Below are 16752 nucleotides of genomic sequence, written 5' to 3'. Positions count from 1 at the left end.
GCGCGAAGTTTCCCAGTTACCTTGTACAAACACATGACAGAGCGAATGTCTACCCGTCTTACATCGGATATGCGACTCATCTGAGAAGATGCATGCTGCAAAGCATTTCAGCCAAAAGCCTCAACGTATACTTAGGTGTACCTCGTGCCACCCCCAATGTACTAGTTACTGCAGAGGCCAGAGAACTTCCAATAGACATTTTGCGAGCGCAAGAAACAGTGCGACACTACATCATAGACACCCACTTGCACACAAAACTATGCGTCGAAACTCTCGTTTCCTCGCAGCGATTGCTCCACATCATCCAGCTTTGCCAAAAGCAGTCCCTCCACAATAGAACCAGCATCCCCTTTGGACATTTATGGTACCTAAAGTATGTGTAACTGTGCCCTGTGTGCACCGAAGGTCAGCTCTGCCACGTGCTGCGCCGAGACAGTACTGTCTATCCATTGTGGAAAATAACCACAACAGGACAGCTATTTTCACCGATGGATCGACGACAGCAGTTGGGTCTGCGTCTGGCTTTGTTGTCCCCGAACACAATTGGGAAGGAATGACACACGGCTATCCCACACTCAACAACGTCAGAACTAGTCGCCATACTACGCGCTCTTCAATATGTGGTTGCATACCCGTCTGCAGCGCAGTGGGTCTTATATAGTGGACTACAAGCCATAATAGCATTCCTACGTAATGGATGATGGTACCCGCAGTCCACGACATTCTGACTCTGTACATGCAATCCAGGGATGTTGGCCATGACATCATACTTCAATGGATTCCTGGACACGCAGACATACGGGATAATTAAGCGGCTGATTCCTGCGGCTGATGAAGTAGCGGACCTAGCACATCTGTCCTCATCAAAACATCTAGTGCCGTACGCCAAAGCAGATGTGCAAGACATATTCAGGTTTCTTACACAGACTATGACTGGACAGCAATGGCTAAAAGGCGACGGGAACTCCTCGTTGCTAGTAGACCCGGAACTGAACTTTAGAGTTCATACGAGGGGTGTTCAAGTCAAACCGGGACTTCCTTCTTCTTCTTCTTCTTCTTCTACCAATGAGATAATGGCCGTGAGCCACTAAGGGAGATTGGCCAGGACAAAAGGGCGTGAGATGTTTGTTTATGTCTGTGCAGTAATGATGGGGACTAAGGCCAAGTCGGATCCAAGTAACTTATGACATATATGACATGTGATGACTAATGCAGGAACTGGATATGCACGTATGTAGGAATATGCGTATGGCGACTATACAGGGCCAAAAGGATGGCTGTATGAATGTGTGTGTACGTGAAAGTGTATGAGAGTAGGAAGGAAGTGCCTAGAAGCGGTTGGAGAGCACGATGTAGGATGCAAGACCCGCTACCACAGCCCTATGACAGAGCGCAGTGTGTGATGCTCCGAGAGACAACAGTGACGCCAATGAGAGTGGAGCTCCTAACAAGCGTAAGGGTGTCCAGATATACCTGCGGCGTAATTGGCCGAGCTGAGAGCAGGTTAGCAAGAAGTGTTCAGTTGTTTCATCCTGGCCACAGTGGGAACAAGCAGGGGACAAAGACCGTCCAGCACGGTGGAGGTAAAAATTTAGCGGCAGCGCCAGGCATCGAGCTCTCGTCACCAAGACTTCTGTCTGCCTTGAGCTGCAGAGGTTGGGGTTCCACGAAAAGACGAGGTGTTCATATGGCGGGCGTGGGGGGGGGGGGGGGGGCAGCTCGAGACAGACTTGTGAGCCGTCTGTACCTGGCAACAGAAGTGCGAGCAAGTACTGGGAGGAGAGGAAGAATCTCTCCGGAGAGGGACATTTTAGCAAGCGTGTCAGCGGTTTCGTTAAGGGTGAGTCCGCAGTGGCCAGGAATCCACGTGATTATGACGTTGCGAATATGAGGTGGGGCAAGCCGAGCCAAGATGGATACCAATGATTCTGAGGACGCCCGGAAGCCTGAGGGCGACGCCAAGGCTGAAATGACAGATAGGGAGTCCGACAGCAGGATAACTTGTTCGAAGGCGGGAGGAACCCTCCTAAGGGCAAGGGCCATAGCTAAGAACTCGCTGTCAAAGGGTGGGGTAAAGACAGGGAGGCGAACCGGAAACTGGAAATCAAGTTGTGGGAAGTACAAGCCAGCTCCAGCGCGCTCCGCAGAAACCGACGCGTCCGTTGCAACAATCAAGTACTGCGCGTAGCGATTTAGGTGGTCCGTTAATGTCCTCTGTAGAGTGGTCAGTGGAAGCCGCTTGGCATCCGCATGAAATATCTCGGAGACTTGAATGAAGGCGGCATCCCGGTGAGGACCAAGTACACAGACATCGGCCAAAGAGATCCTGAGTGGCGCGAGGAGCTGTTCGGCGAAAAGCAGCTGTGGTGTATTCCTACGGTGCCAACGACGTGTTAGCCAAAGCCGAGTGTCTCTCATGGACTCGTTATTCTCCAACGCAATCGGGTGTTGTCTTTGCGAGAGGTAGCAACAGATAGTAAGAGACCGAAAGCGTTCTTTCAGTGAAGGTAGACGGGCTTCAGAGAGGAGTGCGTCGTTTGCCGTATATTTAGGGAGACCTAAACAGAGCCGTAAGGCCCGCCTCTCTAAGATGTATAGTTTACTCAAGCGCCAGTCAGGCAGAGAAGAAAACAGAACAGAGCCGAACTCTAATATAGGTCGGATGTACAGTTTATATATATACAGAAGGGCAGTCCTGCGCATACCAATGCGAGGGCTGCAGCATCGATGAAGTATGCAGAGAGCTTTCGACGCCTTAGCGCTCAGGTAGTCTATGTGTTGGGACCAGCACAGAGCCTCATCATACCACACGCCCAGGTATTTAAGCTGGCTCACCTGACGGACAGACTGGAGCCCCACCCTTAGATCAATCGAGATGGCCGCATCCAGTGGGAAGACGAGAATAGCAGACTTAGCCACATTGAGCGACAGATGGACAGAGTCTAGCCACGTGGACAAGGTGTTCATATAGGCTTGCAGCTTCGCATACAGCTCTGGCAAAGATGGTGCCGAAGCGAAGAACGCGATGTCGTCGGCATACGTTACGGTGAGGACTTCTGGGTCACAAGGGAGAGAGCTCATGAGAATGTTAAACAGTATGGGGGACAGGACCGAGCCCTGGGGGACACCTTTACTCTGGGGGTACGCTGAGGAGACAAATCGGCCGTCTGAGCAGAAAAAGGTGCGACCCGAGAGAAAGTTCGCAATCCAAGTGAGCAGATACGGGGGGGGTGGCGGTGTCTAGCAGCCTCTGGAGGAGCACAGCATGTATGACACTGTCATATGCTTTGGCGATGTCCAGGGCAACAAGTGCTGAAAGGTGTCTCATCTCCTTTGCAAGGCGAATCTGGCTAATGTTCGTATGGGCGAGCCATATCGAGCAATGAGGGCGAAAGCCTATCTGGTGGGCAGCGAGAATGCCACGGGATACCACATGGGAGAGAAGTCGCCGATTGATGATACGTTCAACGGTCTTACAGAGCACAGATGTTAAGGCGATAGGCCTAATATTGTCTAGCGTAAGGCCATTGGAAGGGGCTTTCTCAACGATGACAATGCGCGCCACCTTCCAGGTAGCGGGGATCCATGCATATTGAAGAGATGTGTTCACAAGATTCAGTAAAGCCGGCCGGTGGTTGGCCCACAGAGATTTCACCGTGGCAGCAGAAATTCCATCAGGTCCAGGGGCTGTTCCGGGCAAGGACTGCACCACAAATTCCAATTCATCGGCAGAGACATCGTGATAGCCCACACAAGAAGAGGGAAGGGCTGATCCGAGGGGCATCGCGTCGAAAAAACGCAATGAGAGACCCTTGGCAATTTCTTCAAGGCGCGCCTTAAAATCCGTGTCCGAGAGGACAGTGAGATCTGTGGAGACGGCAGACGAAGAGGAGCGAAGCAAGGCAATATGCCTATGAAGCGCTTTCCTACGGTTCGGTGCAGAAAGGAAGGTGTTGCGTCCAGAGTAAAACTCACGCTTTGCTGTAGCAACAGACCGCTTGAAGAGAGCTTTACAAAACTGGTAGTTCTTCCAGTTCACATAGCAGGTGTTGGCAAGCACTTGCTTCCATGCCGCCTTGCGGCGCCTATACGCTCTTGCACAGTCGTCGTTCCACCAAGGCGCACAAGGGGATAGTCCGCTTCGTAACGCAGAAGGAGGACTGCTGCAGGGACTGGGCGACGGAGGACAGTGTGTGAGATGCCCAGTCTACCGAAGAAAGGCTATCACATTGGGCCAAAAGAGCATCCAGCTTCTGACTCTGCAGTCGGCGGTTATTAAGGATCCGAGAGGAGGAGTTCCGCGTGGCAGAGCAGGGGACCACAAATAGTATGGGGAGGTGGTCGCTGTTGGTAGATGAATCAATGGTCTTCCACGACGACATCTTGGATTGAGAGGAGCACAAAGAGAGATCAATAGCAGATCGCGCCAGCCCACGGAGGAAGGTAGAAGAGCCATCATTAGCCACGCACAAATTCCGCTTACAAACCCAATTCCACAAGTCACGACCACGCGAATCTGTCTTAGATCCCCACATAACATGGTGAGAGTTGAAGTCACCACCTACAATAACCCTCCCAGATGCCTGAGTGACGGCAGAGTCAATAGAGCAGTCTGATAAGAACCCCCGAGGGTAATAAGCGTTAATGACAGACAGGGCGTCATTCGGCAAGGACAAGTGGACCCCGAGAACTTCGCAGTCCGGCGACGTATGTGTGAAAAAAACAGAAGACGAATGAACCAAAGCAGTAGAAACAAGAGTCAACAGGCCACCACCCTTACCCGCTGGCCTGTCTAAGCGGTAAGAATGAAAGCCACAAAGAGAGAAGGCACGGCCAGGGGTTAGCCACGTTTCCTGGAGGAGAATCACGTCGGGAGAATAGGAAGAGACGAAGGCGGTAAGATCAGGAAGGGAAGCAAAAACTTTGTTTCCTGAGTGTACAAATGGCTCGCGCTACTTCTTTTTCGTCATTTTCACACGCGACAGGTCGAAAATAAGTCTGCCAGCCTTGCTCTGTCCGAGGTCACAGCAGTGTACCAGTTAATCCACAACACAAAGGCGTGTCACGACACAATTACACTCACATTTATTTTTCAAACCATCACTAGTCATATACAGGCACCGTTCTGCGTATGCTCCTTCTCCACTTCTCATGTTTCTGACTTGTTTAATTTTTACTGCTCACGTGTAAAGGGAAATGTTGGGCGCTTGCTTAATCGCATATTCTTCCTATAGAGCTACACAACTGGCCTACTCCATTCCTGCTTCATTCGGTGGACGATGGCAGGCCACTAACCTTTCACAAAATACAGCAGTTGCTAGCAGAGGACGGCCGCGACGTTTGCTTGGAAACACAGCGTTTGACAAGCGTCCGCGTGGCGCCTCCTCTCTGAAGAGCAGGCCGCAGTGCGTGCGTGGGACGCTAGCCGCGGCGCTCACAAGGACAAATGCGCTTCAACGTGTTTTTAAAAGACGCTGAAAGCATACTTATTATACGTCCTCGTTCGACTTCTAGGTGAAAATTCGCGAAATCCATGGTATGGAGAGCAATGTGTCCTCGTTCGGGGATTGAGAGACGCTTGAACTCTTATGCTGACTTCTTTTATGTTCAAACCGTTTCGTTGCGAACCGGTTACCGTTATTATTTTTTCCGGTTTTGTTCCGGTTCGGGATCGACAGTGTCATGAAAATTTCGGTTCGGGTTCAGTTCCGGCAAAAATAACGGTTCGGGTACGGTTTTCGATTCGGGGTCGGTTCGACACCCTGCTACAAACTGCCCTACCCCATGTCGTCCACCGAGGCTCAACTGAACTCTTCGGCATCCCTACCGCCCTGGAATACATTTCTGACTTGCCACCTGGGAAATGGGTCGTCCTCACCGACACCAAGGCGTTCCAACTCCGCTTGATGTCGTCCCACCCCCTCATAGAGGATATGCCCAGCCTGATCATGCATACGTACAACAGGCCCAGTGCCAATGGTCATGTTTTGTCCCTCCAATGGGTGCCCGGTTGTGTGGGCCTGACCGGTAACACACGCGCAGACGCGGCTGCAAGACGAGCTGCCACAGGTGCTACTCCTGCCGCTGCACGTCTGCCCCTTACACTTTCGGCTTGCCATTTATCTGTTCGCCGCCGGTGTGCCGCCCGTTCCCAAGTATTTAGATCTGAGGCTGCCGCTTACAGCCGTCACATGCAGTCCATCGACCCATCGGTTGCCTTCTTCATTGCGTGTCGCTACAGTCGTCAGGACTGCTACACCGCCTCCCTCTCAACGTTGCCCGCACTCCATTGCTTCTTTATATAAAATGGACCAATCCAGATCCCCCTTGTGTTCCAGCTGTGGCGAGGTGGCCGATAACTTTTTTTTTTAAATCATGTGCAACTAAAAAAAAGAACGAAACCTGTATTATCGCGTTTTTTAGGCCGCATTTTCGAAAACGTCGTTCTAACGAGCTCAGGTTCCGGATTCGTCAGTATAAAATGTGAGCAGGTGAGTAGACCATGTACGCCGGCCTCACATGCAGGCAGTGTATCGGAAATGTACATAAACTGAAGCTGCTTCACATTTTGAGCTGTGGACAGGAGCTACAGGAAAGCCGTAACTTTGGGTAGCTGGAACAAAAAGGTGTTCATATATGTCGGATCACTCTCTACAGAGTGTGAACGTTGAAATTACGAACCTCCCCTTGGGATTGAAATATGGCAGTCGCCGAAAAAGGAAGGCAGAGGCGAAAATAGAACCGTCCAGCGGTCGAGTGCACAAACCACTACGCTACTCTGGCACAGCACAGCTTTCCTGACTCATGCCAAGGGCTTCATTCAACGAACGGGACACGCACTCGCTCTCCTCAGGTTTTCTCCCACTTGTTTTATCATACACACACATATACAACCCAAGCAAGCAATAGACCTCTCCCTGTTTGTAAACAAATGACGTCATAGTGTTCGACAGCGCCACCAATTTGGTATAGTTGAACTACGCTCGAGGCTACGGGGCGAACAAGGTCGCGCCCGAAAGCCACGGTCTTGAGGGGATTACGATGGTCCCTGAAAAGGACGCGACCTTCGGTCCAAATGGCCATTCGTGGAACCCAGCCCTCCCCTTCCGATTTTTTTTTTTTTTTTTTCGGTTTCAGTCTGTCTACCAACGTCATGATGAGGTTTCTCGGGTAGAGTTCTATTTGGTAGAGTTGAACTACACTCGAAGCTAGGCGCGAACAAGGTCGCGCCCGAACGCCACGGTCTTGATGGGATTACGAGGGTTCATGAAAGGGACGCGACCTTCGGTCCTACTTTTCTTTCAATAGGGAGGCGGGAAACAAGTTGCCATTCGTGGAACCGAGCCCTCCCCATCCGATTTGTTCCGGTTTCAGTCTGTCTACTCTTTTACATAGGGAAAGTCTGTCTACTCTTTTACTAGGTTTGCAGGACTGCAAACCTAGCCATGCTTTGCAGGTGCTTGGCCAACGAGCTTGTTTCTTGGCTTGCCAAACCTCGCTCTACCCACTATGCAATATTGCGCTAATGTTGGCTGGCCGAAGGAGTTGGCCAGCTGTAGTCCGTAATCCGACTCTTTTCCAACCGTCGGCCATCGGCTATTGACCTACACCCGAGAAACGTCGTCATGACGTTGGTAGACAGACTGAAACCGGAACAAATCGGATGAGGAGGGCTCGGTTCCACGAATGGCAACTTGTTCCCTGCCTCCCTATTGAAAGAAAAGTCCTGACAAGGTCATGCCAAGCTTGGTCCAATCTCGGTATGCCGCCTTGGGGAGAGGGTAACGCGGAATAGTGTAGCACTGCATAAGTTCGACTTTCGATGGACCAAGTGAATGTCTCAAACCAAAATCAGTAAGAAACATAGGCGCTATCTTCATGGTGAGTTAATACGACAAGCAATTTACCATTTCAGTTTTGTTTGTGCACGCATCGAATTAAGCTCAGACACCTCACCGTTCACTTTGACTAACATGCGAACAGGACTCTCGAATTTGTAGAGGCTCGCGAGACAACCTATATACGTATAGTATCCGTTATTCCTCGGGAAATAAATGCAATTGCTTTTCTTTGTGGGCTGTGAGCCTAGTGGTCTCAGTCATCTTGCGAGCTTTTGTGATTCTCCCGCTCTCTATTTGTTTCTTTCTTTTTTCTATTTTAATTTTTGTCCACTTTGAAACCCCGTGCACATTGTCCGTTGTGGGAAATTTTTTTGCTTTAGAACGCCGTGCTCATGTCCATTGCGGACAAAACAAACAAACAACGATAAATCGTTACCTTAGGCCACGAGACAATTGAGTATGAATATGAGCTACGCCGCAGGAATGCATTGGTCTGTATCTTGGCACAAGCTTGGCACAGTGCAGGCTGGCCAGTGCTTGGCAAGTCATTGGAAAGGGTACAGATCCGTATCAACAAACAAGCTCCACTCCATCGACCCGAGGATGGAACTCACCCTCTCCCAGCGGCTGTCGCGACAGGAGGAGTCGATCCTCCATCGCCTACGCCTCGATGTTGCCCTGACCCCGCTGCTCCTCTCTAAGATGTATAGACGGACGTCCCCGATGTGTCCCTGCTGTGCTGCAGTCGCCGACATACGGCATCTATTGTTGCACTGCAAGCGGTACGCCGGCCCCCGAGCCGTCCTCGCCACAAATCTCACTTCCCTAGGCCACAGGGAACTTTCCCTGGCGACGCTGCTGGGACCTGTCCGGCACTCCAGACAGTGGGCAGTCACCCGAGCCCTCCTGTGTTACCTGAAGGACATCCTCAGCAGCCTTTGAGCCTTGAGCCACCCCATCAGCCACCCCACCTTGAGAGCCTTTGAGCCCCCCCCCCCCCATCGTCCCCTGCCACTTTCTCTTTTTCTCTTTCTTTCTTTCTTTATTTTTCTTTTGGGAATAGCAAGTCGGCCTTGGCCTGTCTGACCTTTCCCCCTTTCTTTATCTTTAATAAACATATCCCCATGTTGGGCAAGGCCAGATACTGCCAAGCTTGGCCTAATCTTTGTTTGTCGCTTGGGAAACACACAGCAGAACGAGGCGGAGGCATGCGATGGAAAGTAGTGTTCTGAGCCCAGGGCGGATTTAAGGGGGGCGGGGGCGACCGCCCCCCCCCCACATACGGCTGTGTTCCCTATGTAAAAACCCTATCTCCTGGATGATGCTGTGCCGCAAAGCACGAAATTTCCTTAAGACCCCCCCCCCCCACCACCACCACCACCACCACCACCACCATGACAGACCCTTAAATCCGCCCCTGTCTGGGCCTGGAACACACAGACAGACGAACGTCGTTCGTCCTTTTGTGTGTTGCGATGCCGAGGAAAGGCATCTTTTCAGTGGACCGCGTATTAGTACGACGACAGTACTAATATCAGTACGAATTTAGGTTTTCAGGTTTACGAATTAAATGTAACATCCACACTTGATAATTTTCCTTTTAAACCAGACCACGATATTTTCTTGCGCTGCCATTTTCCAACACGAAATTGAAACGGGCAAGGTCCATAACGAAAAAAAGGAAAACGAGACTGGGAATAAAAATGACTCATACGAGTAATGTTCTGTTATTGTGCGCCTTTCTTATTCTCAGTTTCTGATTTTTATTTAGTTCTTATATTTAGGAATGGCATGTCATGCTCGCTTGCGTTTTGAGCATTTCTTCGGTCGTTTCAATGACGCTGAAAAGATTGCAAATATCATTCGAAAAGCGCTGCAATTCCTGTGGGAGTGCGGTGCCGCCGGCAAAAATGATGCCTAAGAGGCCTATATTTAGGTTTAGGTCCCCTTTTGAGTCAGGGCAGGTCATGGGGCAGGTGACGTGAGTGAGTGAGTGAGAGCACCTCTTCCCTTTCGATTCAGGTCAGACGTCTACGCATCACAGGTGCAAAAATGAAATGAAAACAACAAAAATAGCACAAAACAAGAAGAAGATATGTACAAATATTCACAAGAGTCACTGATTGTTCAAGGTCACCATCCGGTCCCACTCCAACAGGCGTCGCTTCACTTGCGTGATGACTTCTGTTTCGGTTTCGGTCTGGGCGAGTATGTCGGCGATGACGTTTTCCTCACTTGTTTGGAGAGTCCCGGGGTACGTTACGTCCATATTTAGGTCCTTGCACTCCAGGAGTACGTGGTACAGTGATTCGCGGGCGGACCCACATAGCTGACAATTCGGGTCGACGTCTTCGAATAATTGGCTTCTTCTGTGGTTGGTTAGTTGGTTTGGTTATCAGGGATCCCGTCCGGGCTTGGAACAGGACGGCCTGCCAGGAGGCACCACCTTCCATCCACGCAGCCTGTTTGCTGTAGCGGCCTATGAGCCATTCACCAATCCACAGCTATCCATCCATTTTAGCGCGAAGTGCGGGCGGTGCGGTGGTATAAAAGCTAAATGAGGGGACATCATGAGTAACGTGAACAGCTCCTTATGGACGTGTTAAGTTTAAAAAGCAAAATCAAAGAATGGGAACGTTCTTTCGCCACCGTGCACGGAAGAAAGCCAAGTTCTGACGACATCAAAGCATCAGAACAAGAGATTCGGGATGCTTACTCCAACTACTGGAAGGCAAAGAAGTCGGACTCCCGCGTCAAAGGGGACGAACTGCAATGTGACGTTTGGAGCAAGGATCTCAACATGCAGCATAGAACTGTTTTAAAAAAGAATTCCACTACAGACGGGGCATGTAACTATGAAAGTCGTATAAGGAATAAGATTTTGCCGACCTTTACTTTCAACAGCAAGCCTCACCAACGAAGAATTTACGTAAGCGAGGGAAATGCGAATGAATCTGACCACAGTCAGGCTGACGCACCAGTTGACCGTAATCAGCGAGCTGAAAACGATATCGTGCAAAGCCCGACCGTAATATCGCGACCCGCCCGAACTAACGTGAGGTCAGCAAGAACTCCCTCTCCAGTTGAGTCGGTTCATTCTGGTCGAAAAGCAGTTTATTTAAAGAAATCATTGGATGAATCGTGGTTGTCTAGAAACAGCCAAACCGATGGTGACGACGACGTCTTCCACAGTCCGGCATCGTCAAGTGTGTCTATGTGTTCTCTACTTGGGCAGAACTATGCCTCCAGCAAATTTAGGAGATCCTGTGTCGACAGTAGCAACAGTGATATGTTCTCATCACCACCACCCAGGGAAGCAACGTCAAAAGTGCTTGGTCAAATCACTTCACCTGCCCAACTTTCATCAAGAAGTCTGCCTTCTACAACCGGTGATGAGAGTTTGTCTCGAAAGGACAACCACAAAATTTTGGATGAAGCACGTGAGAGGCAATATACACGTAGCAAAATTTCATTGTCGGCTGATGTAAGGATTGCTGGGCCTTCCGACATACCTCCCCGTGTTATTGTTACCGATAAAGAGCATGGCGAGTGCCGAGAGGTATTTACACCCAACGAAGTATCCGAGGTCTCTGACGAAGAAGAGCTGGTCACTATCTCCAAGAAAAGGAAGCGAGTTGCAACAAGCAAAACTCGACAGATGAAAAAAAGAGCAAAGCTGTCTGCTGAAAATGGGCTTGCACTGGACAGCGGTGATGTTGAAACAGAAACACGCAAGGCCCAAAGAGTGAAAAGGTCTGCGAAAGACGCTCTCGAAAAGAAAGTGAAAATGGGCACGGTCAATGAAAACTTTGTGCGTGTCAACCTGAACAAGAAAAAATTCTCTCGTGGTCACCACAAGCTGAATATGAGGAAGTTTAAGTATCAAAATTGGAAAGAAAATAAGAAAAAATCAGCAGGGGGAGAAAAAGGAACAACGTGTTTCAAATGTGGGGGAGCCGGCCACTGGGCACGGTCATGCCCTGGAATAAAGTACGAGGGGTTCGACTCTGAAGACACAGACGTTCCTGCTTTACCAACTCTTGAAGAAGCAGCTCAGATGGCACGTGGTGCAAAAGCGGAAGACCTTGCTGCTGTTTCGCAAGTGTTCAGCAAGAAAGCCGAAACTTCGGAAGGCTCGTCGGGTCCTGATGCGGCGCACGATTCCTGTGTTCCGCAACTTCCTCAGACACCCGAACATGACGACGTTCCTGCATTAGAGCCTTTCATTTCGACTGGTCCAGATGGGCTGGTTCAAGATTCTCCTGATATAATTTATCAGACACTGCAGAAGATGGGTTTCTCCGAGTTCAGGCCTGGTCAAGAAGAAGCAATCGTGAGAATACTGTCCGGCCTGTCCACGCTGGTGTTGTCATCCACGGGTTCAGGGAAGTCACTCTGCTATCAGCTTCCTGCATATCTATATGCACAGAAATATGAGTGCATCACACTGGTCGTATCGCCTCTCATCTCTCTCATGGAGGACCAGGTGGTCGGCTTGGCTCCATGCCTGAAGGCTGCTTTCCTGCACAGCGCCATGCCTGCTGCTCAGAAACAACAGGTGGTCGAACGCATCAAGGCTAGAGAGCTGCACTTTGTCCTGGTGTCTCCCGAGATGCTAACACAGAGCTGGAGTGGGGGGATTCTCGATCACCTGCCCCGAGTGGCCTTTGCTTGCATTGACGAGGCCCACTGCCTCTCCCAGTGGTCGCACAACTTCCGACCTTCCTACCTTCGACTCTACAAGATCCTGACCACAAAACTGAAAGTACGCTGCATCCTTGCACTAACGGCAACTGCCACAGAATCCACGTGCTTAGCTATTGCCAGCCGTTTAGGCATAGAAGATGTATCACGGGGAATAATAGGACGGCCGTGTGTACCGGACAACTTGGTCCTGTCCGTCTCGCACGAAGAATGCAGAGACGAGGCACTCATTGGGCTCCTCAAAGGGGACCGTCTCAAGAATTGTGAGAGCATCATAATTTACTGCACTAGGCGCGAAGAAACGGAACGTCTGGCAACACTGACCCGCATCTCCTTTCGACAAGAGCCAGCTAGAAGGGTGGACGACAAGAAACCCAAGAAACATCCGGTGTGGGATGCAGAAGCGTACCATGCAGGAATGACACCGTACCGAAGGCGTTCGATCCAGAAGAGGTTTATGACGGGAAAGCTACGAGTCGTCGTGGCAACTGTAGCATTTGGCATGGGCATAGACAAGGCCGACATCCGAGCCATAATTCATTATAACATGCCAAAAAGCTTTGAGAGCTATGTCCAAGAAGCTGGACGTGCTGGAAGGGACGGCCTGACGTCTTATTGCCACCTTTTCTTAGAGCCCCAGGGCAACGATGAGAACGAGCTGAAGCGTCACATATACGCCAATTCTACAGATCGCCGTGTGCTCCGCAAGTTGCTTGGAAAAATATTTGAACCTTTAAACAGACGTCTTCGAGATGCAGACAGGAAAGACCTTCCCGTGATAGCGGCTACGTATGAGGTGGCAATCCCCATCGACACAATGGTCGAAGAGCTGGATCTGAAAGAAGAGAACATTGAAACCCTCCTGTGTTTTTTGGAGTTCCATCCTAAGAAGGTCCTCGAGGTCCTAAATAAAGTTTATTCAACATGTACTATCAAGTTCTACGGTGGACCCAAGCAGTTGAGATCGGTCGCCTCGAAGAGTGCTGCACTGGCAGCTGCGATGGCGTTGACACAAGGCACACAAAAGGAAGACGCGAGCAGTGTGACATTCTGCGTTGTGGACATGGCAGCGTACATGGGCTGGGATTCTGGACTTGTCAAAAGAGAGCTCAAGCGACTAGAATGGGACAACTCGTTGCAAGCGGGCTATCGAAAGACGGGAGTCATAGTGGAATTCTCAGAACTCGCGTTTCACCTGATCGTTTCGACCACACTGACGGAAGAGGACCAGGATGAGCTCCTCGATTACCTGCACGACCGAGTCAAGGACCAGGAACGGACAGAACTGCTTCGCCTCAGACAAGTGCACTCCTGCTTCGAGAGTGTGGCTTACGAAAGCTACTTGGAATGCATCGACTCCGCGAGCCTCGAAAGAAGTCAGAAGATGAAACAGATAATTCGGGACTACTTCAGTGAAAAGTTGCAGACGGATGAATGCTACGAAGGAGCAGTCTTGCGGGAAGGAGAGATTGGCTCCCTACAGCAAGAAATTCGGGCACTGGTAAACATTCACAGAGACCACAAGTTTAACGGACGTGCTGTAGCGCGCATCTTTCACGGGATAGGCAGCCCTCGTTTCCCCGCCGAAGTGTGGGGACGTGTACGCAGGTTTTGGAGAAGCCATCTCCATCTTGACTTCAATGAGATTCTTAAGGTGGCAAATCAAGAGTTGGCTTATCTCTAATCTCTTTTAGAAGCGAAACATTTTCATATGCATAACCATCATCGTCTATCTGTTCGGTCATGTCATACACTTTTAATTTGTAACTTGGGTACACTGTACCTTTCTTCCAGAACTGACTGCCGCATACATCATATTTGAGTAGGCTTCTTGCAATTTTTTGAAAATCTAAGGCACGGTGGATTTCTGCCTATTTGAAGGAAACGTTGTCTCTCCCCATGTATTTTAGCGTAACGAGAAGGAAAATAACAAGTCGGAGATAATGAGACCGTATGGTAGAGATAAGCCTGCCCTGTTCACCTTTCACTGAAGCTTCTCGTCATGGTAATTGGCATTAATAGGTGGTATTGTTGACTGCATAATTTTGTAAATATTTTTCTACGTATTATATGTGTAATTTTTTTCTGGGACATTGCATAGTATCAAATTTTTGTGACATAGGTCGTTGACAGGACAAACAATTGACGTGACTTTCAGCTTTTGTATGCCTGTTGGCCTCATGTATTTTGCTGACTACTTTGTCTTTGATTATACAGCAACAGACCAAATACTTGTGTGTTTTTACTTTCGGACAGGATCAGCGGGGTAACAAACAATAAAGGTTGCATGTGCACAGTGGACGTGACAGGGATGTCTGCAAAGACCACACTTAGTAACCTCTACAACTCCTGTTAGTGGGTCGACACGAATTACTTCGTTACTGGTTCCAAAGATCCATAATGAGAGTTGTGACGGCAAGAAAAATGCACACGGACAATAAATTAAAGTGTTGTGACACTTCAGTACATGTGGTTCATTACATGATAAATGCACTGTACTTCATGAACGCCAGAGAAGGGACGAAAAAATGCTTATTTTTCTACGCATCGTACTTGAGGAGATATGAACCCTCGAACAAGCTTCGGCATCAAGCTCTGATGTCAGAGAAGGTAGAGCGTCTGCTTTTCCTATTGGCATGTGACCTCTCCCGGTTGCCACGTCACTGGCAGAGACGCCCGCAGTGATGTCGCAGACAGATGAATTTTAGTATTTGTGGTGCCAATGTTCAGCGTGCCTATTCCCGTTGGAACACTGTAAGATTGAAATATGGTGTCGTCAAAAAAAGTTGTGTGTTCAGGCTATGGAAAAGTACTTTCTATCAGATCACTGCACACTCAAAATATTGGCCAGGAAAGTAGCAGATAGGGGTGATACAGGTGCAGGGGGAATTCCCCCCCCCCCCCCCCCCCCCAAAGAAAAAGGTTTCTTCCTCTCCCCGCATTTATGCGCCTTTCGATAAAATAATTGCCCTCCCCACGAAAAAAAAAAAACAGGTCTGGAATCCGCCCCTGTATGGGTATGCATGGGGCGTCACACACACCCTACGTCCGCCAGATGACTTTCCATCATTGGAAGGCTGGTTCATGCTGACACGTCTTTTACATGTCATTCCCTTTCAATCTAAAAGTTACCATACCATAACATTTCGTTTATTTTGAAATCGACACTCGACAGTATTGGTTGAGGCCACTAGGGTGCTCCTTGTCGCTTCGCAGGTTCGTTCACGCAATCGTATTCGCATTTCGCGCTTGCAACGACCGTGGTAATCGTAGCCGTAGGCCGTCTTCTCCATCGGTACATCGGAGAGGTGCGGTATGGCGCGATACTTGGGGCTGGGAGTGCGTGGCAGTATAATCTTTCTCCTTGCTGTAAGTATTCTTCACGGCTCATTTAACATTTTGTCGTGGTACGTGATGCCTTTGGTGTCACTTTATCATCGACGTTTTGCAGCAGTCTACTTCATCAAACAATGTGGCGAGCCGGTGTCTGTCTCGTCGGTCAATGACATCTCGTTTGGATTGTGTCATTTGCCATATAACTACTACTCGGAAATGTAAATGTGTCCTTGGATTGCTGCGTAATGCATGGTACTGTTACACGCTCTCATTGCTCCTACTTCAACACTGCCGGCTGTGACAAGCAGAAACCGACGGTATGCAGCGTGTACATGTCACGGTGGTGCAATGAAGCCGGTTGTGGCTGAAAACAAGGTTATTGGACATTAGAACACTTGTTTATCGCTGAACCGTTTGTACGCCGGTGGTCACAATCTGCGGTCGACAAGAGCCCAACAGTATGGCATTCATGACGTGTGCATGTGTGGCGAATAACATTGCTCGCTGTTTTGTATTGACAATGCTGTCGCAATATCTCATCGAACAAAACTGGCAACAACTTTACTGTAAGGTGATGAATGGGGAGTTTCATCGCCAGGGGCGATACTCTACCCCACTGCTGGTGGTGATGTGAGGAATGAAATAATGAGCCCCATTCACAATAAGAATCGAAGTCCTATGGTGTCAAAAAAGGCCAAACGAGCTTTGAGGGCAGAGCGTTGGTGGGCTGGATTTGGCCAGGGACCAAGCAATTTTGAGAGAGAGAGGGGGGGGGGGGGGGGGGGGCTGAGTCCACCTGATGAATTGCATTAATTCATCGGATGCGACTCGATGTGGCTTTATAGCTCCTATAGTTCCTATATATAGGAAC

The 16752-nt window shown here is 49.6% G+C and overlaps 2 protein-coding genes across 2 annotated transcripts in view; both read left to right on the top strand.

The window, feature by feature from the left end:
- The first annotated feature begins 10309 nt into the window (after positions 1–10309).
- LOC135394508 (ATP-dependent DNA helicase Q4-like) lies at positions 10310–15003 on the top strand. The gene has a single exon (XM_064625282.1). It carries the CDS (start codon positions 10435–10437, stop codon positions 14227–14229), a length of 3795 nt encoding a protein of 1264 aa, XP_064481352.1. The 5' UTR covers positions 10310–10434; the 3' UTR covers positions 14230–15003.
- Positions 15004–15756: 753 nt separating this feature from the next.
- LOC135394506 (protein disulfide-isomerase A5-like) overlaps positions 15757–16752 on the top strand; it is a 35066-nt gene continuing 34070 nt past the window's right edge. The window contains exon 1 of the mRNA XM_064625281.1: positions 15757–15914. Coding sequence (XP_064481351.1) covers positions 15861–15914 — 54 coding nt within the window. The 5' untranslated portion in view covers positions 15757–15860. The remainder of the gene's footprint in view (positions 15915–16752) is intronic.

Source organism: Ornithodoros turicata, chromosome 5 (genome assembly GCF_037126465.1).
Source record: "Ornithodoros turicata isolate Travis chromosome 5, ASM3712646v1, whole genome shotgun sequence".
In the NCBI taxonomy this organism is placed as follows: domain Eukaryota; kingdom Metazoa; phylum Arthropoda; class Arachnida; order Ixodida; family Argasidae; genus Ornithodoros; species Ornithodoros turicata.
The sequence above is the reverse complement of the archived record's forward strand: the minus strand, read 5'-3'. Positions and strand labels throughout refer to the sequence as shown.